General features: G+C 36.3%; 1 protein-coding gene across 1 annotated transcript in view; it reads right to left on the bottom strand.

Annotated features, from left to right (window-relative positions):
* The window catches only part of LOC125229479 (DNA-directed RNA polymerase II subunit RPB1-like), an 80,404-nt gene extending 62,868 nt beyond the window's left edge, over positions 1-17,536 (bottom strand). Inside the window, exon 1 of the mRNA XM_048134330.1 lies at positions 17,457-17,536. Coding sequence (XP_047990287.1) covers positions 17,457-17,474 — 18 coding nt within the window. The 5' untranslated portion in view covers positions 17,475-17,536. The remainder of the gene's footprint in view (positions 1-17,456) is intronic.
* Between the last annotated feature and the right edge of the window lie 6,207 nt (positions 17,537-23,743).

The following is a 23,743-nucleotide window of genomic DNA, read 5'->3' as shown; positions in this document are numbered from 1 at the left end:
CACCAAATGTAACTAAACCTCCGCTCACCTTACTTATTTACTTACTTACTTGTCCCCCCTTTAAATATACCCCGTAAATTTGGCCTTGTGATCGTCTAGCGTGAATAAGTAGAACCCTTCGATGTGATCCGCGATAACCTAGATCCTTTAATGAGTATCAGCTGTATTTTTGACTAATATTTAAAATTTTATTTATTTATATTTTAAAGAAGAATAAAGGTTATTGTAGCATAATAATATAGTGTTATAGAAGAGTATTTTATCAGATTTAGACCTAGAAAGTTATATGTGAGAAAATTAATGACGTAATAAATAAATTTTTAGAATAGAAGTCAGTGAGTGAAACATACATGAAATAAATATTAAAAAATATTTTAGTAATCATCCGCTACGCCTTATTAGTGGTCCCGGCTTGGGCAAGGGCTTGCGATGCGGTATGGGACCCCTGACCCGACCAAACCACTTTATCGGGAACCTAAGCAAGTAAGCCTGAAGGGCTATCTATCTACGAACTAACACCCTGTTTTTTGTTTGTTCCTTTTTCCCTAGTTAAACCCCCCGTTCCCCAATACTGCTAATAGACCATAACTTCTCGACCTTTCTAATGTACTAACGAAATGCCGAGTAGTCGCTAACCTTTATGAAAACTAAGTAAGTCTACTAACTTTTCTAAGCTTTTGACTTTCCATCAGTGGACGGCGCTCGCATGCCACTGGACCCTATAACAAACTAATCCTTTTATTCCAAAGACAGTTTGTTTCCCTAGCCAATTTGATAGAATTTACCTTGAAAACCCAGTTAGCAACACTTAGCATCCCGCCGCTACACCAAAAGATCAGAAATTGCTACCACAATTATTAATCACACTCAGGTAAATTAAGTAATAAGAGATTTTATGAGTTCAAAGTTTTAGCAAGCAGTTTAAGATAGTATACACCACATTTAAAGTCCATTTAAACCACATAAATACACATTGACCAATTATATTTTAAGACCAATCGTAAAAGAACCCTACTTTCATAGAAATAGTGTGTGACGCTACCCTAATCCTATCGTTTTCCCTACTCTAGCATATCTGAAACACAGACCATCACTTACCATAGATCTAATGTTCAGAATATGCACAAGTGTATCCCTACCATAAGCTGTACAGTTCAGCCAGCGAAGCTGAGATAGGCAACCTATAGGCTTGTGTCGGTCAGATCCCCCCCTCTGCTTTTGCCCGCGGGCTAGGGTAGCAGAGAGTAGATCGCCCTATCCGTGTATATATCCAGTATTCTAAGACACACCAGTACCAGCCACACGGAAGACCCAGCTGCGATCAAACTTTACTTAGATATGGATCGATCACAACCGAAATCCCCAGCGACCAACGCCAGCATGAACCAGAGCACCGAGTAAATAAATATAAATATATATAGGACCCCAGCCTCAAATACTGCCGACTTCAGTGAGCAAGGATTACTCCTAATGTCTTTCGTCAATCGTGAAAGTCCTCACTTCCATCTAACAGTTGGACTCTTTGAGACCGGTGAGAAAATACGCTTTTGTAAGTAAATAAAAGCGCCCAAGCCCTCCACTTGGAACAAAAGACCCCTAAACGCCTTATGTTTAACAGCCGCAAGGTATAAAGCGCTTAGCCGGACAACAGTCTGTCACAAACAATGATCTGGCTTATAACTTTCACTAAATAACCCCATGGAAAATTACTAAATTCAATTTTACTGACCAACTAAATAAACGAATGAAGTTTCCTTTACGTGCTATAATCTAAGCTTAGTTTTGCAAGAATTACTCCCTACAAAACCAAACACAGACTTATCTCCAAGCACCAGCCATACATCGACCCAGTCTTTGTATTGCTTGACGGCACTCATGAAACAAAGCACAGAAAACTTCACTATACACATCAATTTAAATGTAACACTACACTATAAATAGAACACTAAATTAACCCCACAACTGACAGTAAAGCAATTCCACCACAGGTCTAAATTCAACTGTACGACGATATTGTCCCCGCACAATCAAACAAAGACACAATTTCAAAGTTTACAATCACTTAGAATAATTTCCAAGTAGAAACAAACAGAGAAATAATAGCAGAACAACTTCACTCACCAGTATAACACACGAAAGCCAGAGACACTGTTAGTCTTGTGGATATTGTAAGAATGACGCGCGTCGGCTCGCTCCGACCCTTTTATAGTATCTAATGGAGACACAACAGAGACTGGGGACATAATGGAGACTGGAGACATACTGGAGACTTAACAGAGACATAACAGAGACATACTGGAGACTGGAGACATAATGGAGACATATTGGAGACACAATGGAGACATAACAGAGACACAATGGAGACATAACAGAGACATAATGGAGACATAGTGAGACATAATAGAGACACACTGGAGACTGGCGACATACTGGAGACACAATGGAGACATAATGGAGACATATTGGAGACACAATGGAGACATAATGGAGACATATTGGAGACACAATGGAGACATAACAGAGACATTATGGAGACTGGAGACATAATGGAGACTGGAGACCTAATGGAGACATAACAGAGACATACTGGAGACATAACGGGGACTGGAGACATACTGGAGACACAATAGAGACATAATGGAGACATAACAGAGACATACTGGGGACTGGAGACATACCGGAGACACAACAGAGACATAATGGAGACTGGAGACCTACTGGGGACATAATGGAGACTGGTTTGTTTACTAAGCCGTACACCCTATACATTTAACGTCCATGTTCTCTCAGCAAATAATCGTTTACCTATCAGTAGTAACATCTGCATGCTTGCACGTGTTTTAGAGAGAGACAGAGCTATTGATATTGTTACCTATGTAGTCCAATAGTGGAGTGTTTCGTAAATATTTTTACGTAAATATTATTTTGTGAAAGATTGTTTAAATCAATTTAGTAAGTAACTTCGCAATGAAAGATCACATTTGTTCCTAATTGTTACATTGAATGATATATTCAGGAAGTATAATAATCAATATTAGTGATTATTACCTCTCTGACTTGTAATTAGAACCAAGACGCAATATCGGAACGTCATTCGTTTGTCAGATCAGATTGTCAATGTCAACAATCCATCCATGTGAATATAGTTTGTAAATAAGCTTTTTCCAATAAGTTGTGCATCAAATAATAGTGAATTTTATGAGTGATGACGTAACTAAACATGTGATAAAGCTTCGCAGATATTATTTGTTAAAATATTCAATGAAATCCCGAAGGAAATATGCACCAAAAAGTTGGTCAAGGAAAAGTTGATTCGCCGTAAGTTTTATATGTAATAACGAGTCCATTTCCTCGTCATAGATGCTTGTTCTGTTACAATTTTAATTTATTGTTACAGGTAGCAGTGGCCACATAATACTTATATTTTTTATATTTTATTTATTTGGGGCATCAACAGTAATACAAGAAAAAAACAAATGCTTAATGTTAAAATACAACACAGAAAGCCAATAAAATATGTCCACAAGAATACAATGAATAGGTACGACAACCCAATATGACACCCTTTATGACATTACAGCTCACTTCATATGCTACTTCATCTGCAACCTTTCAAATTTCACAAGGCTTTTTTATTCGAAAACTTAGAGTTCATGCATTTTCTACTTCTCACAGAACCGTTAGTTTAAAAATAACTCGCACTTGACTTCTATTTTAAATAAGCAATTTGTTTCTAGCAAATTCAAGATTAAATCGCAGTGGCCCACACCTCAAATTGCTACTGAAATTGTCTCTGACCTAAACCTTGCTGCTTTATGAATAAAGACGATTGTTAAAGTTTCATGCAGGTTATCCGTTGCATCATAATGTGCGAGCAGATTTGTTTGACCTTTGCTTTATTGTATTAGGAGAGTAAGTATATTATTTGCATTTATCGCTGGGTTTGCGACTGGTTTCCTTGAATTTTTATACCATTTTTATACATTTACTAAAGATACACAACGACGATGAACATATAAGAACATTCATATATGTAACTTTCTATGATTAATTCTGAATATTTTGTGAAAGCAAACTACTTGATATCAAGTGTCTACATCTTATAAAGGCGAATCTCTGTGGTTAGTATAGTACATAAGAAATGTAATTTAACTCTTACTTGAAGTAAAATTTAGTCTACAGGTACACTCGCGATAAACGCTCGTTGACAGTTACTTTTAAAAGCTCATATGTTACTTTTAAAAGCTTATATGTTACTTTTAAAAGCTTATATGTTACTTTTAAAAGCTTATGTCGCGCGTGTTTACGGTACATTGCTGCTGAGAAAATTAAAAAAAATAATAATTAAGAGTAACTTAAAAACACAAATAAGAGTAATAAATTATACAATTATTAAGGTACAAGGCTTACGTACAGTATAATATCTGCACTGTCAATGACATTCGTATGTTCATCGCTCAATACCACACAACAAAAGCCTACGGATCTTGTTCTTCAATATTTCAATCGAGCCGCGTCCTCTGAAAAGTCGCCGCTTGCGCAAGCACTTTCGACACGCTGTTAGCGCTCATTGTCCTATTAGTTGCCCAACGGCGCCGTATAAAGACGAATATACGCCGTGTCTTGCGTGGGCGACGGTCGCGCGATCGTCGCGCGACCGTCGCCGTCGCGTCTCATACTTCCATATCGATAAGGTTGATTTCGTATGCGTCGCATCGCCGTCGCGCGACCATCGCGCGACCGTCGCCCACGCAAGACACGGCGTTAGCACGGTGGTAAAACACTCAAAACATTCATAATGTATCCTTTTTCCGTCTACGATTTAGCTCCGGTCGAAAGATGAAATAATAAAATAAATAATACACTTAAGTTTATGGAACAACAAGTGAACAATACCCTGACGTCTAGCTATTGAGTCAAAGCAATTCAGCTTTTCTAAAATAATTTTATTGTGGAGAAATTTCTTACTATGTAACTGCTTATAATTTTATTACAATATTTTATGTGTTGTTTAGTTATTAGAATTCAAGTATACTATTACGATACACACATACACATAACTCTAATATGGAGATCTTTTTTTTTTCACATTAACTTTGAATATAAATTATATTTCAGTAAGTTCAAAACCAATTCCCGTCAAAGTCAATTACCTATGTCTCGTATTTGAAATAATTATCGTCATAGATCATACCACAACACACATTATAACGAAGTAAACTGCAGCCATAACTAATGCGGTTATTTGGCACAACACAATCATTAGACTACTAATAAAGCCAGGCATTCTCATTCAATTTGATAATCAGGTATGCAAGGAATTATAAACCCACTCCGCAACCAAAACCGCAAGACCTGTACGTGCACCTTATGTATAAGTACTAAAAATAAGCGACTTAATTTTAGTAAGCTCGCGTAAACACGTATATTATATAACGTATTGGGATTTAGACGAATTGTCTGACGCACCCACGAGACTGTGGGTGAGACGGAGCAGAAGGGAATATGGCGCTTGCAATTTTGGCTTTAATAAAATTTCACTGGAGTCTCTTCCACACAAAAAATATACTTAACTCACGAACATACGATCGCAACCGCTCCGCCAAACTTATACAATTAACAACGCTGTTATAGAAATACGGACAAGGACGGTGAAGGGCGTTATGTGGAGCACACTTTGCAACGCTGTTATGTACGGACCGGTCCCCGTACCGATGAGGACAGACCTTTATTGCTAACCCTAAACGAGGGCGGTGATTCAAACCAGTACGTGTCACGTAGTGGGTGTAATTTTACGTGATTAGCAAGGTCAAGTGACCCTGCGAACGGAGGCCTCAATTTATGATATTGACAATAATTGTATATTTTGTGTAAAAAAAAATAGAGTAGATCATGACTATCGGATTTATGTTTCGCTGGATTTACATTAGGACATAATTATCCGAATATACCTAGGATATAAATAGGAAACCGGGGGTGAATCGGGACCTAACCGATTACAACTGAAACACTGCCAAAACACGGAATAAATGTAGAATTTCATAATTGTAGTTCATACTTTTCACGTTCGAAAACACAGTTCGACGTCGCCGCTTATAATGACAAGCTGCGCGGAACGTGATCCATTAAAAGACATCAACGCGCATATCAAACCGCTACGGTAGACATAGCTGTCACAGCGCATCGCATATCAATGACGACAAATCTCCTGCCATAAGCTACCTTGTCATTACCTCATAACATAACTCTCATATATATATATATATTAATATTTGTTTGTTTGTGTTTTAGAAAAGATTTGCAAATATACCTATACTATTTCTTTATGTACCGATAATAATTATTTCCTTTTATATGGTTAATGTAATTTTGAGTTTGCTTCTTTGCTTTGCATAAGTGTGCAGTTATTACTTTTTCATCACATTTGCTGTTTAAAGGTTTCATTGCGTCTACGTGTACTGAAGAATAATGTACTATTTTATTCCCAAGGGAGTAATGGATTTAGTTTTAAAAATTAATACAATCCGTACAATAACTTTACTTCAGGCAAAGGATGTTTCAATCAGCCAAAGATATTTTTTGCACAGCTAAAATTTGACTATTAAGCTATAAAAAAATATTATACGGTATGAAAAATGCATTTTATTGATGTTTTACAATTATTTCAGTGTTTTTTACATTTATTTTGTAAATTTCACGTAGATAAATCGTCATAATTTGCAATCTGGCAGGAAATTGTGACAGTCATCTCGATTTGCGCTTGACCGCGACGCCATAGCAACGAGCAGTACAACACCGCCATTCATTGAAGGTTTTGCCTTATGATTTTTTTTCTCTGTGTTTTTCTCTCAAATGTGATGAAAAACATTGTGTGTAACTCAGGAGGTAAGGATTTTGTAAACTCGTGTCTATAACTCTCTCCAGCCTACGGCTGTCGCGAGTTTTAACACTCGTTAACAACATCCCCCTTACCTCCCTTGTTGCACAATATACTATTTTCATCACACTCGCACACTAAATGTGATTTTGCACGCAGGCGGAGCGTGAGTTATAGAAGATTTGTTCTCCCAAGGGAGTTATGGAATTTCTAGTACCGTATTTAACTTTTTTTTTATCTTTTTACATATTTTTATATTGCAAGTGTGGTGAAAAATTGAGATTGGCAAGCCGTCGCGATTTAACTTACTCTCATTAGTAATATTCAACTTCCTCCCCTTGTTGCACAATGTACTATTAGTAATATATCTTGAACAGGGCCCGTAACTTTCATGCCGATGACATCAATTTGACGTCACGCTGCATATAGAATGATTCAAATAGTTTTATTGTAATAATTAATCATTATTCATTAATCAATTTTTATCATGTACAAATGACTTCAAAAGAAAGCTATTCATACGTGGAATAATTAATACCTACTTGATACGTGAAACGAAAAGGAAACAATTTGTTTTGTTTTTATAATTTATTGAAATATGGTAACAAACTTATTTAATAAAATGAATGTAAAAAAAATAACAAAAAAAAATAATTTACTTTTCGCGTATCAAATGAAAGTTACGGGCCCTGATCATGAATCATTAATATCTGAAAATGTACAGATTTATATGTAGTTAAAACTGAAAATGTATTTATAAAATTTGTATTCCTCTTAATAAGCACTGGCGGAGCATATTACATGACACACAACGATTTATATACGATAGTAAAACCACCCACATAGCAAAGTAATAAAAGAAATTAGCATCGCATGTCTCTGAACGACCTCGACCTCTTTGTGACATTATCTATGCTACTTAAAACATCGTCTGTCTCATAATGAATTGCTGATTCTTTTTAACTACATTCACACTTCAACATGAGGCATGAAGCTATTATTTATACCAGTCTTTAAAGAACATAATAAATTATTATATATTTTTTTATATGGACCCACTTAATTCGATTCATCTGTTGGCATTTTTTTTTGTCTAGACAATTACAAAGAAACATGTCGATTATTATTCATACCGCTCTAAAAAAAGGAAAAGAAACAGCAAGCAAAAGTTAACGACCAATACTTTCTAATATGATTTATTTATCGGACCACCAACCGATTTCCGATTAATTCCGATAGCGGACAATCGAATATGTAACGATTGTGAAGCGTTGCGATTTAATGCCATCACGAGTCCGAACCGCCTCGTGACAGAGTTGGCTTAATTGCGTATATCATCTGCCAAGTCGAGCAAAAAGAGGCACGGCCGTACCATCCTTTTCTCGAAGCATTTCAGACCATTTTCAACCCCCTGTTACTCCGTTCTGGATAAAACTAGAAGCCTCAATTTTCAGCACCTAATATTTTACAACTTCCTTCCTTTTTACTTTGGTCACGGTTCTGTAGCTAAAATATTTTAAGTATAATATAATATTAGGTATATATATGTATTCTAGATAAATAAAAGGAAACTAGAAAGTACACACTACTAATATTAAGCAATTTAGTAAAACATCCAGCCTAGCCGAAATACCAACGATCGAAACGATTTTACCACAACATACAAATGACGATTTTAAATGTTCTTGGCACTCCAAAAGTTCATTAACTTGACTTTCCTTGAACACACTTATTACTTACAATACTTACTATACAATCATTAAACCCTCTAAGATTTTACAGCAGTAATAACTCAAATAAGCATGTATAAAATCACATTAAGATTTATTGCACGATTTACCCCGGAACCTTGCAAAACAATAAATTATTACGTGAAACTGACTCCTCTTGTACCCTTGAAAATATTAAATAATGGTTATTATAACACAAAAAATTGCATTGTAATATGTTCTTTTACCGCTGTATTTTAAAAATGCACATTAGTTAAGCAATAATAATCTTTCAGCCAATGCCGTAGAGTCTTATATAAATGTCCGAGCCGACGCAACTGTGATAATGTCATGTTGCATAAAATTTGCAAGGCGTCTGTGCGGGCTGTTCCCGCGCTGGGAGATGGAGGCAGATATGATTCTGCGATTTAAACGTAACAAAAACCTTGGCCAGGTATCCTTTACTGGCTGTTTCATACATATTTTTTAGTTTGTGAATTTTGTTGTAGAGAACCTTTATAACTAATTATATTGATTGAATTATAACTTTGTTATGACGGGACTAAAATCCGCTCTACGAGAGTACGGGCGGCAACTCACATGTAACAACACCGCTGATGTTGCTGGCGTTCATGAACTACAGGTACTATCAGCTGCAAAAGTGCATGGCGAAATTATGAATGAATTCATTGATAAATTCGCCATCCACTTTTGCAGCTGCTAGTACAACTTACCACAAGGTGAGCCACCGACGACACCTACGTGCCATAATAAGGAAACTGATAGTAAAGTGGTATTTGAAGTTTAACGCAATGTGCAATGCGACCACCGATGCACAAATTCTTTTCTCTTTTATTACATCAATTGAGTTGAGTATAGCATATTTCACATAATAATGTGTGAACTTGAAAGAAAGAGAAACTGATTTGGTCCCACGGTGCTTAGAAAGTGACAGACATTGATACGTATCTAGACATTAGGACTTGCATCGAAAGCATATATGAAGATTATAATTATAATTAAATAGATTATGTGGTAAAATTGATGTGATAATTAGTTTTTTATAAATGGTATTAATTAGAATGATGATATTTTTCATCAATAGCGATATACATAGGGTGAGATTAGATTCATTCATTAACTTAATAATTGTTAGATAGAAGATCTGAGAATTCTGAGATACCTACACTTGTATATTTTACTCACGTAGTACACACTGCAATAACTACAGGATGAGATGTGTATTTATTTACTTATTTTAGATCTTATAAGTATTTGTTGACTACTATTGATAGAGTAAGGAATAGTTGCACCCTTCTCGCAATCTAACATAGACATATACAGGTAATTGGCCTTGTGCAGAATAACCTTTAGTACCGTTAAGCCAACGATTACGTTAAGGAAGGCTGCAAGTACCGAGACGAAGGAAGTTTCAACAATAGACGTAATGTGTTTATCGTGTAACTAATGCCATTATTGACTAAAGACTGTTTCTTTGAGTTCTGATACTTACAGCGTTCACGGTTAATTTTTAGAAAATTTACATTAAGTACCTCTGCTAAATATCTACGGAAAAAGTAAAAACAGATAACCTGACGGAATTAAAATATGATTATATTCCGCCAACAGCCTATAACTGTAATTGTGACTTCCCAAAATAAATCCGGCGAAAGAGGAATTTGGCAAAATAAGTTTCCGACTAAAAGCGAAGTATATTAGTTGTGTCTAAGATCTTCTACCTACCTACATGAAACATCACACAAGTACCTAACGACGGTAACAGACTTCGCGAATAAAGCTCAAGCATGGCGTGACCCCCTCCCCTCTCAGCGAGATGAGGTCGCAGCGTAAAGGTCCTTCCTAGTATGATGACCCCATGTGCACTACTCGTCCTCACAAAACTTCTCAACACTTTACTTAATCTAGATTTTAAAGCAAATAGCTCACCTTATTCCAATGTACAGGTAAAATAAATAAATAAAATTCATGGAGCATGGAGCCCCTGAGAGTTTACTGTGGTTTGCCAAACTTGCTTAATACTTACTAGAAGCCGTGGGAACAACTCATCCTTGATTTTAGAAACCTTATCTAGGTTAATTTCGCACATTTCCGGTTAAGAAATTGATTTTCCAAGGTTGCAACCCAGCACTAGTTAAAGATTATTAATGAGTATAATAAAGTAGACATATAAGTAGAGCGTTTACTTGATTGAGGAACTATTATTCGTATTCATAATAAGACCTGTCTGATGGAACTTATCAATACAAATCGGTATATTTTAGGTAAGCTTAGTAACGTGTTTCGAATATAATTATTTTGTACGTGTGTGGTGTTAGTAAATAAAGCAAAGTGTATTTTGTACTACTGTACTACTACTTAACAATATTGATGTAAGTATGTAAATTTGTTGTCAACTTACTTAAAAACAAAAAATAAAAAATACATTCACAGTTAACATTTTTTTACACTAACCCTTATTCATAAACGTTCACTAAAGTTATCAAGCCGATAAAGTTCGTTTGTCCCTTTCCGACGTATTGGTGTGATAGAAAGGGACAAACGAGCTTTATCGGCTTGATAACTTTAGTGAAACGCGAACGTTTGTGAATAAGGAGGTAAGTATTTACATCGGTGCCAAACAGAACAAGCATCTTTCATAGAAGACTGTTTGGCATGCAAGTAAACTCACCGCTGAGCTACGATCATAGCGCTTCTTCGTAGCCGATTTTATGGATTTCCCGATATGTAGCCAAAATGCTTTGTAGAGGTAAAACGACAAGGTATCGTGATTAGAGCTGAATACGATTAAATATGTATGTTAATCTAATGTGTACCTAAAGGTGCCGCTGTAGATAAATAACTTGAATATGCGCCAACGGTACATTTCGCCTTCTACAAAAATTACCTTTGCGCAAATGGTGTTTCAATTTACATAATAAGTATGTACTTAACACTTTCATGTACCCGACATTTCGAAAACTGTAACAATTCTCGTTTTAATGCCGTACCTACTTGCTACTTGCCCAATCGATGGACCGATTAATATTATACAACTCGATAATAATTGCGCTCGCATTACTACACAAGCGATAGTACGAGAGCTTATGATTTTATTTAAATATCTGTTTTAGTGTAGGCGATTAAATAAAGTACAAGTATTGCAACAACCATTAAGTACTTAGTTTAGTACTATATTAAGTATTTTTGTCTTTTAGTACCTAACGACTATTAGTACCCACCACACCCAGCATTAATAGGATTTGCTAATATGGAATTACTATGAAATACTGAGGTGTGACGTCACGGTCAATTCATTTACTTTATATCTTTCTCTTTGACTTATTAAATATAAATTATGTTTAAACATTACTACTGTCCATATTTTTTTTTCTAATTATGTGGTGCTTTATTTTGTGCACTGCATACAATATTTTATCTTAAGTATAGAAAACTAGCCTATTGTTAGATACCTACTTATTTACATACTGTATATGTATAGATGAGATTTAATCATTTATATTCTATTGATTTATAGGTGTACATTAACCATTGTTCAAAAGAATTCGGTTCATTTAATAGACACAAGTAATAGACATAATGTATTGAAAGAATTATGAAATAAGGTAATTTTTTTATACTTGGATAAGTACTTACTAAGTAAATAAAATTAGCACACCTACAAATTTATTCCTGATAGGACTCTACGGGGCCTATCACCAGTTATATTCCAACGGTTTCTTTAATTATTTAGTTAGATAAAACAAACCTTTGCGGTGTCATGCAACCAAAAACACTGGTGGCTAAACAATAACAAAGCGTTGGTTTTGTTCCGAAACAATCCTACGTTACCATAAAAGCCCTGATACTGAAAGGAAACACAAGTAATGAATAATGAACATAATGGGTATAATTGAGCGTTTTTGCGCGCAGGCGCGTGGGAAGAGCGAAACCGCACATTGTCTCATTAACGTGTGCTCGGCACTTTTACAGTACAAAACACTGTTTATTCTGCACGGATTTTGCTTTATTTGATAATTCATAATAAATTTTTAACTTCTGATTAGCAGAAACGTCTGCCACTAGGCTTAGAATAAATTTAAAAGTGGAAAATGTCTGCCTTGGGTGAATTTAGCATGGTTAGCGCATCGTAATTGGTGAATTTCCAATATGACTTGGAACTCCGGTTGCCGTTTAAGAAGATTAACACACGGTAGATATCGCTACGGGTCCCATTGACCTAATAGTGGACAATTTCGCTGGCTTGGTTGAAGTCTTGGTGGCTCAGTTGGCAGAGCGCTGGAATATCGATCCAGAGGCCGTGAGTTCAAGTCTCACCCAAGGCAGACATTTTCTACTTTTAAATTTATTCTAATTCATAATAAGTTGGAATATCTGAAAGTTTGAAAGCTAAGCAGGTTTTAATGGAATTTTTCTACAGTTGTTTATACGATCATACATTAATATCTAGAGAAATTTATTTTTATGAGTATTTTCCATCCGCTATGAGTTGACATTTATGTAATGTTATATAATGTTTAAATTATTCTTATTTACATGTTACCACATTACAAGAATACAATGGTATCTTCTAAGAAAACAAAGAATTTTATGTAATGTAGGGGGACCGAGAGACTTAACCAGACCAGACCAATTACTACTACTTATTGGCACAGCGACCCAAAATGAGTCTTGGCCTCCGACACGAGTGTACGCCAATTATCTCGATCCTTAGCGACGTCCCTCCAGTAAAGATTCTTTATTTTATTGAAAACCAATTAATTAATTACAACATATTAAAAAACTTACTACTAAACACTTATACTAAAAATCTTACAAATAAAAACTTATACTACTTTTCTACAAATAAAAAATTTGGCTCAAATCGTCGCCAGTGGGTAAGGTGCCCAGAAGGCTGGCCGCTTTGCCCCGCTGGATAGCTATACTTATCCCTCCAGTTGTATTCTTGGAGATCGTGCAGATCCGCTTCAACGGCATCACCCCAACGATATCTCGTCCACTTGGACTCCGTCCTACTGAGAGACCTAGGTATGCCCTTTTCGCGCCACGATCATCCTCCATCCAAACCACAATCAAATTATTTATTTTGATCGTAATATATATTTTCCTTGTTTATTCTTTAGGAACCTACCTATACGTATTCTTTAGGTACATTTGATTTTCATACATGAACTGGTACCACTATCGAAGGTGAATCTTTTTGTTGTACGACGTAACATGCAGCGTACCCTCTCGGTATATTTTTCCCTGCTATTGAGCGCACGAGCAGAGGTCGTGTCCCAGGCGGGTGGCGCAAGCGGCCCGGTTCCCACGCGGGACGCGGAAGGCGCATGCGTTGATCTTCGCTGCGCGGGAGCACTGGCTAAAGCTAATGCGCTAGTGCTGCACCAACGATCACGTATGATAAACAATATGAAAGAAAAACTTTTCTATATTAATTTGACCAGGCTAAGGCAGTTATAATGTGTAAGAAATAAATTAAATAGCGTTTTACGAAAAACTTATTTTCTTAAAATATACCTATTGAAAGCTTTTAATAAAATCACATCATCTAAGAAAGTTAAAAGTAGGCTAATTTGTTTTGGGTACAAATATTTTTTATTAACGATAACAATTTGCTATGTTAAGTGGCGGAATCACAACAACTAACTTAAAATCCTCGCGAACAGAGTATACAATATACTATTACGTACGTACCTAGAAGTATACAAACATCAGCGGACTCACGCTAAGGTCAAAGGGCTTACTCACGATCACAGAGCTTATTACCTATCTAAAAAGCCAGCTCTCAAATTGATAAATTTCCGTCTTTTGGAATTGATAATGAGTGATAACCTTATTTTTAGTATCTAGATTTATTTAAATTGCAATATGATTCTACGGGTCAAAGACTCATTTCTGGACTTCCAATAAGGCTGAATAAGAGACATGAGGTGACCATAGAAACTCTGTGATAAAACAACACATCGTATTTGTTTTGTGGTAGGTAATTAGAATAAGTTAGGTAGGGAAATAAAATTACAGAGATTTAAAAGCTTGTATGAAATGATTGCCAAAAACTTATACCTACCTACTTCCCCATTGCATTGGGGTATAGTAAGTTCACTAAGTTCTGACTCACAGTTTGAGCGCGTAGGATAACTGGTCCTGCCCGAGTTAACAGACATTATAACCCCATTATCGAGTGTAATTCAATAAATTATTCAGATTGACTACAGTGGGCGGAATAGAGATGGATAAAGCTAGAATTCTTAAGTGTACCCATGTACCTTGTACCTAACGTGTACCGTCCGTTTTCACATTATCCGATCCGATATCTGATGTCGGGAGGATTTCAAAGGCATAAATCAAAGATGGCGCCTGTAATGTATGAGATATCGGTCGGTATAATGTGAAAACGCACTAATATCGAATTGTTTTTAAAATAGGTTTTTCTTTCTCCTTCAGAACATACTCTCTAACTACGAGTACTTTACATATTCTTCGAATATTCGTATCGCGTATCGCTAAGCAACTTTAATATAATATTCCCATATCGCTGATACCGTAATATGAATCAATAAGTTATCTTAGCCGTTTGTAATATGTACCTATATTATCATAATATTTTCTATCTTCGCTGTGATTGGTCCTTTATTAAATGCATATTTCGAAATTTAGAAGTGCCGATACGTAATGACGTCATATCATTGTCGTCATATCGGACTTTATTTCAATATTGCCCACTCATATGCATTTTAAACCCCCAATTGGTCTGTGAATTCTGTGATATGAAGTGATATTGTTCCCCTAATACTCCACGAGTGCGTGAAGTCATGCTCGCTTGCTGATCGAGGCCAGTAGTTACATTAACTAATTAGCTGTTGTATTAATTTGACTGTAAGATAAACAATTACAGTAACACACGTAGTAACATAACGTGCGGTAGCGTGATTAACTGAATTAACATTGATTAACGCATGAGATCGTGCCCGTCTAGACAACGTCCGTTTCATATCTCATGAATGTGAGAAGGTTACTTAAATGTATGATTATACATATTATGATAAATCATTTTTGATGACTAGTTAGTTATTCAAGCCTGAATCAGACCCTAAGACAATTAATTAAGAACCGATTAAAAACCCCTTCAGCTACAGTAAAAAAGTTGTTTTATGCAACTTTAAAAATATCCACTATCCTCTTAGTTGTTCGTTATTTTTAAAAATCAAATTGTGTATCACGTTGGGGGTTACTATTAAAGTAATCCTTTATTACGACGTGTAAATATTATTCTTGACTATTTTTATGGTATAATATGCCGACAATATTACAAGGAAGACTCGTAAATGGCCAACATATAATTCGATCGCAAGTGCTGCTAACTCTCGATTTCAAGCGCTTTACTAGAACAGGGTGACTGGCCGGTTATACATAATTATTTCTCGACTTCCTCGCATTCGCGTTTCACTTGTGTTTTCACTTTCAATGCGGTGAACTCATCTCGTTAGCGCACTCCGGACAATTGGCTGGAGATGAATTTTTACTTACTCATACTGAACCCCTGGTGCTACTCAAGTACACCCTACAAGTCCTACAACAGTTCCTTGAAGTCTTTCTTGGTAGAGCTTAATTTGAAAAAAAAAATGTTAATATGTTTTTATTGTAAGTATTTGTCTTCTCCTGCTACGTAGGTACATTATTATTTATCCATACTAATATTATACATGGGAAAGTGTGTGTGTCTGTTTGTTTATCCGGCTTTCACGGAAAAACGAAGCGACCAATTGACGTGATTTTTTAAGTAAAGATATTTGAAGGGATGGAGAGTGACATAGGCTACTTTTTGTCTCTTGTTAACAACCTTCTTCCCTTAAATGGGGGGTTGGAAGTTTGTATGGAGCATTCCGCAATTTTCGAAATTAGCGCGAGCGAAGCTGCGGGCAAAAGCTAGTATAATATAAAGTTTAAAACAATGTGAACACTGCACAATAACTTTACGTGACAGTTAACCACTTCACAAAAAAATGTTTTTCATAGGACTATCATTCGCCGCGAGAGTACCTACATGTCATAAAAATAATTATTATTTTTGGAGAACATAATCTTCCTGATTGAATGTGGTTTCTCCCTAAGTATCATCCACACGTATTGCATATTTGAATATTTAACCCCAGCATGTGAATCGATACATTTCTAAAGGGCTGCGGGTGAATGACCCGGAGTGACTATTGTCCTTTCTAAGCCAACCTAGACAACCTAGGCATTATTCGTGTTGCCTAACACTTGCAGCCTCGATGTGTGCCAATTTAACTACAGAACCTTTTAATTTATTCGTATCTACTTGGAATACATACATAGTTGTCTCTATCAAAAACTACTATGTAATTATTATGTATGATAATGCAGCAGCAGCAGTAAAACTTAAAAAATACAAGAGAGCTTTAGTCTAGAACCATTCAATAGATTCAGATATTTTTTTTTTTCAACAAGACATTACATCTTAATTCACTAATTTAAATTGTAACTATAATATCACATTCATTTTAATACTTGGTCGCGATTCAAGAACTTTGATAGCCACCCCAGTGACTCGGCTGAATGAGGTTGCATTAAATGACTCGTAAATAATAATTGTTTAAACTTTTTCCTGTTCCACGCTAGATTACAATTTATATAATAATATGCACAAGAACCAACGCTCAATCACACGCAAGAGTGACCATAGAAATGTGGCTTCGAACCACCTCGGAACCACAACAAAAATCACTAGAAACCACTGAAAAAACACTGTTCATAAATCCGGGGTGCGTTCCAAACCACAATTCTGAAAATTCGAATACACTTTTAATTTTGTCTTATTTGACACTTACGTAAAATTTGGCCGCCATGATAGTTTAACTGTCAATTTTTGGTTCACTCGCGAGGCGGGCGCGTGCGCGTAGGGTTCGCGCGGCGAATGGCGGCCGGCGGCTAAGCACCATCTTTATAAACCCCCCCCCCAATGTATAATAATATTAATTACGTTTTCACTAAATCGATCTGGATTAAGCGTTTCCTTATCCGAAAAGACATTAAAGGATCTTGGATTGAAGAAGCATCAATCGTTTCTTTAAAGGAAGACAATACTCACCACCACCGCCTCAATACAAACCTTAATTTATTTTTTATTTTTTGAGGATCGTGGAAAAAGTACCTACCCTATGAGCGTGGGATGAACACTGTACGTCAGATGTAAATAATCCATTATTCGTTCATTACCTATATTTATTACCATTAGCATTATCTTGATATTCTTGACCATATTACACCAAGATAAGAATTGCGTGCTCATACTCATTAAATCACTTGTGTTTAACTTAATTAATGCTGTGATACGCTACTGTCGCTGATTAAGTTAGATTATATAATACATAATTGCGGTAAATTCTTAAGCAGTTTCCGAATTCTGTAATAAAACATTAACACATATGAATGCGGAAGTAGGCATGACTTTTACTGACCTAATATAAAATTCGTTTAGGTAGGTACCTAATGTTTAAGATAAGATAAGATGTTTATTTGTAAAAGTCGTCTACATAGGAACTTAAATTTTACAATTACAGCTTCTATGATACCCTGTCAGGGCAGACAATTACATCTAGCTTAATAAGTACTAAATTTCAGATCATGCAGTTAGTTATTATTTGGATAGGTAAGTAGGTACAATTATGGTATAATCATTTTTGGTCATAGCATAACATAATTCGAGTAATACGATTTAGGAATAAATAATTTTAATTAATATATATATATTAGGGGACACCTTACACAGATCAACTTAGCCCCAAACTAAGCAAAGCTTGTACTATGGGTGCTAAGCAACGATATACATACTTAAATAGATAAATACATATTTATATACATAGAAAACATCCATGACTCAGGAACAAATATCTGTGCTCATCACACAAATAAATGCCCTTACCGGGATTCGAACCTGGGACCGCGGCTCAGCAGGCAGGGTCACTACCGACTGAGCCAGACCGGTCGTCGGTCGTCATCAATTAAATTCAATATATGACAGTTTACTCTTCTAATAAGTTCTAATTATGATGAGGAATACCCTGTTAAAATTATTCGGTTTCCTAGTGTTACAACGTGTATATGTTAAAAAAAATAGTTTTAAAAGAAAATTTAAGGCAAATGAAAGGTTTCGTCATTAAAAACTCCTCCACTGAATAGGAACAATTTAATCGTTATGGAATACTAGTAAATTGTCATTATTTTCTAATTGGATGGGATTTTGTTAATTATGCGGATACATAAAAAATAAACACTGATGTAAGCTATTATTGAAAATTAAATTAAATTTATATGAAAATGTAAGAACACTGCCGTAATCTTTTTTTAATCTGCCGGTTCTAGATCATTATGAGCCTATGGTGTGGGTGCTACGGCGTAGCCTTGTAGCAAAGCTCGTAGCAAAATATATTACCTACCTATGGACTTTATAATAGTCATAAGTAATTATAAACATTACTTACAATTTAAAATAGCGCTGGTGATCTAGCGGTAACATCGTGCGAATTGGAATCCGGAGATCGCGGGTTCGGAGTCCGGCTCGTAGCAATGAGTTTTTCGGAACTCATGTACGCAATGGCAGTTGAATTTGCCAGTCGCTTTTCGTTGTGTTTTCGATGAAGGAAAACATAATGGGGAAAGTAATCCTAATAAGACCTGGATAACTTCGGATTGAAAGCTGAGATGGCAATCGCTTTCGCAAAACTAGTGCCCCCGCCGAATCTTGGGATTAGTTGTCAAAGCGGACCCGGGCTCCTATGAGCGGTGGCAAATGCCGGGATACCGCAAGAAAAAATAATTATATACAAATTATGTCACGAATAACAATAATCCCGTTTTTCCTGGTGTTAATACGAATTTTCGTATATTATGCTCGTAACTAATCAGCCTGAAGTAATTAAATTAACTCTTGTTAATTTAACGTTTCAGAGTAACACGTGCTTGTTTTTGTAGTTGTCAATATTTTATATTTCATTTTATTATTCATAAATTTGTGAAAAAAGTGTTAAAAAATTACAAGAGAGCTTTAGTCTAGAACCATTCAATAGATTCAGATATTTTTTTTTTTTTCAACAAGACATTAAATCTTAATTCACTAATTTAAATTATCATAAATAAATCAATCAATCATAAATTTGTGAATCAGCCTGAAGTACGTACCTACATACTTAAATCGTGTCTAAGCTTATTTAAAGTTAAACAACTGTAATTAATTAGTCATTAGTCATCGTGTTACGACACACTCGTAACTTAGCACATGCTAATAGCTTATAAATAATTTATCGGGTAGCTGCCTAGTGGGTCCAATTTGTTGCATCGCGTTGTATGTAGGTCGCATTACGGCCTGATTCGCCTGGATCCTTTTACGGACGCCTGTTGCGAATATTAACCCTACGAGTATGAGCGCCATCTATCATAAATTTACGGAAATGTCATTGAAATCAACGGATAAATCAATGGAAGACGATATCACTCGAGCATTAGGGCCGACCGTAACGGACTGCAGTCTAACTGCAGCGTCGGCGTTCCCTTATGAGTAGCAGTTTGGGTGTAGCTCGTCTTTATCGGCCTGTAGGTATCATGAGCCGTGTTCATATGGGTCAAATCATGTGGGACTATGATTAGGATTAGGTACTCAATGGACGTTTATATATACATAGCTAAAAAAAATTGATATAAAATTAACAAGGGTTTACAGGTTTTGAAAAACAAAGTATACAGGGTTTGAGTAAGGCCATTTGGACAAAAAAGACATACATGCCAAACAAAAGTTTTTTCTTCTTGAAAAGCCACAAAGTTTTCCTATAGAGTAATCAAAATACAACCAAGTGTATACATATTAATCCCAAATTGGAGATGGTACCTTACCAACGAATTGTAATAATTAGTCGCCCATTGGAACTGTTTGAGAATGTCTCTTTTGCATTAGAAATTTGTAAGTACCGAACATTCAAAATTTATTGCCTTTTGTGATATTAGTATTGCTACATTCTGGTAGCGGCGAGAAATCCAATATATCTTGTAATTGCGGTGTATTAGTTTCTCCTTACACAAGTGATCAAGGTGGCAGATCAAGTTTACTCGTAGGTGTAATAATTTTAAGTATCACTAGCCATCTTAAGTATATATTAAATATATTAATGTTGTAAGATTTTATATTAATTACCCTCTTCAAGGTTTAGAATTAAGCGACAAATAAACAAGTTACAAATTCACTTTACTGGTACAAGTCTGGGATTTATCCTAATTTTTTTTTAAATTATGAATGGGCTTACTCTTGACCACAGACTAGCCAAAGGCAAAGACGTGGCCTACGATGGAGTGAGTTCACCCAGAAGATGCCTGTTTACCCTTAAGCTTATTTTTAACCGTCGCCTCATATCTCAAGAAGGACGGTTATCAAGTCGTCTGTATGTTTTTTTTTTTTTTTTTTTATTATTTTTTATGTTTGTTCCTCGATATCTCCGTCGTTACTGGACCGATTTTGAAATTTTTTTTTTGATTGAATGTATATGCATACAGATTGGTCCCATTTTTCTCAGAACCCAGTTCTGATGATGGGATCCTGGAGAAATCGAGGGAACTCCTCAAATCTGAAAGGCATACATATGGTGATTTTTGTGTTTTTAAAGGAACAGCATGCATTTAGGTACGGAACAGTGACATTTGGTGCAGTGGAACTGCTGATGATGGCCAGAACGGAACTCTTCAAATCTGAACGGCACGCTTATAGTGACTTTGGTATTTTTATACGAACAGCATGCACTTTCGTCCAGAACAGTGACATTTGGTGCAGTGGAATTTCTGATGATGGTCAGAACCGAACTCCTCAAATCTGAACGGCACGCTTATAGTGACTTTGGTATTTTTATAAGAACAGCATGCACTTTCGTCCAGAACAGTGACATTTGGTGCAGTGGAACTGCTGATGATGGCCAGAACCAAACTCCTCAAATCTGAACGGCACGCTTATAGTGACTTTGCCATTTTTATAAGAACAGCATGCACTTTCGTCCAGAACAGTGACATTTGGTGCAGTGGAATTTCTGATGATGGTCAGAACCGAACTCCTCAAATCTGAACGGCACGCTTATAGTGACTTTGGTATTTTTATAAGAACAGCATGCACTTTCGTCCAGAACAGTGACATTTGGTGCAGTGGAACTGCTGATGATGGCCAGAACCAAACTCCTCAAACCTGAACGGCACACTCATAGTGACTTTGGTATTTTTGTAAGAAAAGCATGCATTGAAGTTCAGAACAGTGACATTTATTTAGTTATGTTTGTTAAGCATAAGTTTTGAAGTCAAAGTTTGTCAAGCTTCGATTTCTTATAATATAATCAATCGGATTCATGAGGAATTAAGGAAACTCCTCAAACCTTAACGTTATACGTATATTTCGTGTGTCATTTGTGTTGCCATCTAATAATTAAAGCATTAAAAACAGTTTTAAAAAATACTTACACATTTCTACATAATCCAACATTCGCAAGTAGCTTTCACCAGAACCCGAAAGGCGACGGTTTTTTTTCTTAAAAATTATATTTTTAGATGCGGATAGCTCCTTCTGAGTTATTTCCCCGGTGGTAGGTATGACATGGGGGGGTACTTAAATAAATGTATAGAGTTTTAAGGGTTAACAATACAATAATTATGTGGCTGATCTGATGTCCATGGGCGGGAAAACTGCTTCTCATCAAATGGCTCTTATTGCCTATTACAGAAGAATCGCGGACAAGTGCGAGTGGGACTCGCACAAGGCGGGTTCGATAAAATGTGCTTATCAAGTTTTTATGCATTCGTTTCTTACGCATCAGCAAATTCAATTCTAGGTCCAAGGTAAGTATCCTATAAATTTATATTCTCTTAAGAATGCAGAAAATAGAGACGTACGTTTTTGTAACTTTTCACAGTTTCAGGGACTGCAGATCTAAGTATTATTATAATACTGTGTATAATACATAAATTTACTACTGTAGACACAGACCATTATTTTTTATTTCAATTACGAAGATGCCTTCTCACGTTGCCAAGAAAAAGGATCTTGACAACAGACAGACAGAAAGAAGACAGGCGGAAGGACGGACGAAGTGATCCTATGACATGACAGTACCATTTTTCTTTTGGACGGAACCCTAAAAAACAGCTTAATATAATTCCAAATATAAACTCATTATCATCTATACAGAGGTTGCAAACATCGTTGCTTTATAAATATGTATCGTCTGTATCGATACAATACAATGTAGATCTTTTGTCAGCCAGTTTTCATTTCACTTTCGCTGCGCCCGCGCTCGCCATGTCAAGGTCACGCGTCTCGGCCAATCATAAAGCTACGCTAAGCTACGCGGACGTCCGTCGTAAATCGACCGCGGACGGGAATCTGGACAATGAAATTAAACATAACCGTGCAAACTATCGGTCGACGGACGTGGACGTGGCCTTGAGCGCATGGACGTCCGATCGAAATCTGGCTCGCTGGATGTTTTATTCCGTGCACACTGATCGGTCGCGGTCGCGGTCGATTTACGACGGACGTCCGCGTAGTATGTTCCTAGCTTAACCGGGCGCCGGCGCCGGCGCTGTGCCTGTGGTTGAGCTTTGGACGTATGTACCCGTCCTTATGTCATTAATACAGTTAGAAGAAGACGTGGCATCTATCTCGCGGCGACATACTCCCGCGGCCATCATGTGCTAGGCCTACTGGAATGCACGCTTTTCATCGCAAGGACGAATTAGAGCATTCTTATGCATTCTTAGTTCTTATAAAGATTTTTTAAATAAATATCTAATAGCTATTCTGTCTACAAGTGGTCAAAATGCGTAACGGTCAGTATTATGTGTATTGTCTATTATAACACAGGTTTAGGACACACACGTACAGGTGCAACGGTAAGCATGCAGCCGTGATGTGCGAAGAAAGGGGCGACTATCCGAACGCTTAGGTACCTATATTTAGAGCGTCACGTAACACGTGTATGTTTAGCATACCCCCTTATTCATAAACGTTCACTAAAGTTATCAAGCCGATAAAAGTCGTTTGTCCCTTTCTATCACACCAGGCAGGCAAGTATGGTCGCGCGATAAATGATAA

This window comes from Leguminivora glycinivorella, chromosome 1, assembly GCF_023078275.1.
Source record: "Leguminivora glycinivorella isolate SPB_JAAS2020 chromosome 1, LegGlyc_1.1, whole genome shotgun sequence".
NCBI lineage: Eukaryota > Metazoa > Arthropoda > Insecta > Lepidoptera > Tortricidae > Leguminivora > Leguminivora glycinivorella.
This window is presented reverse-complemented; position numbering and strand designations above follow the sequence as displayed.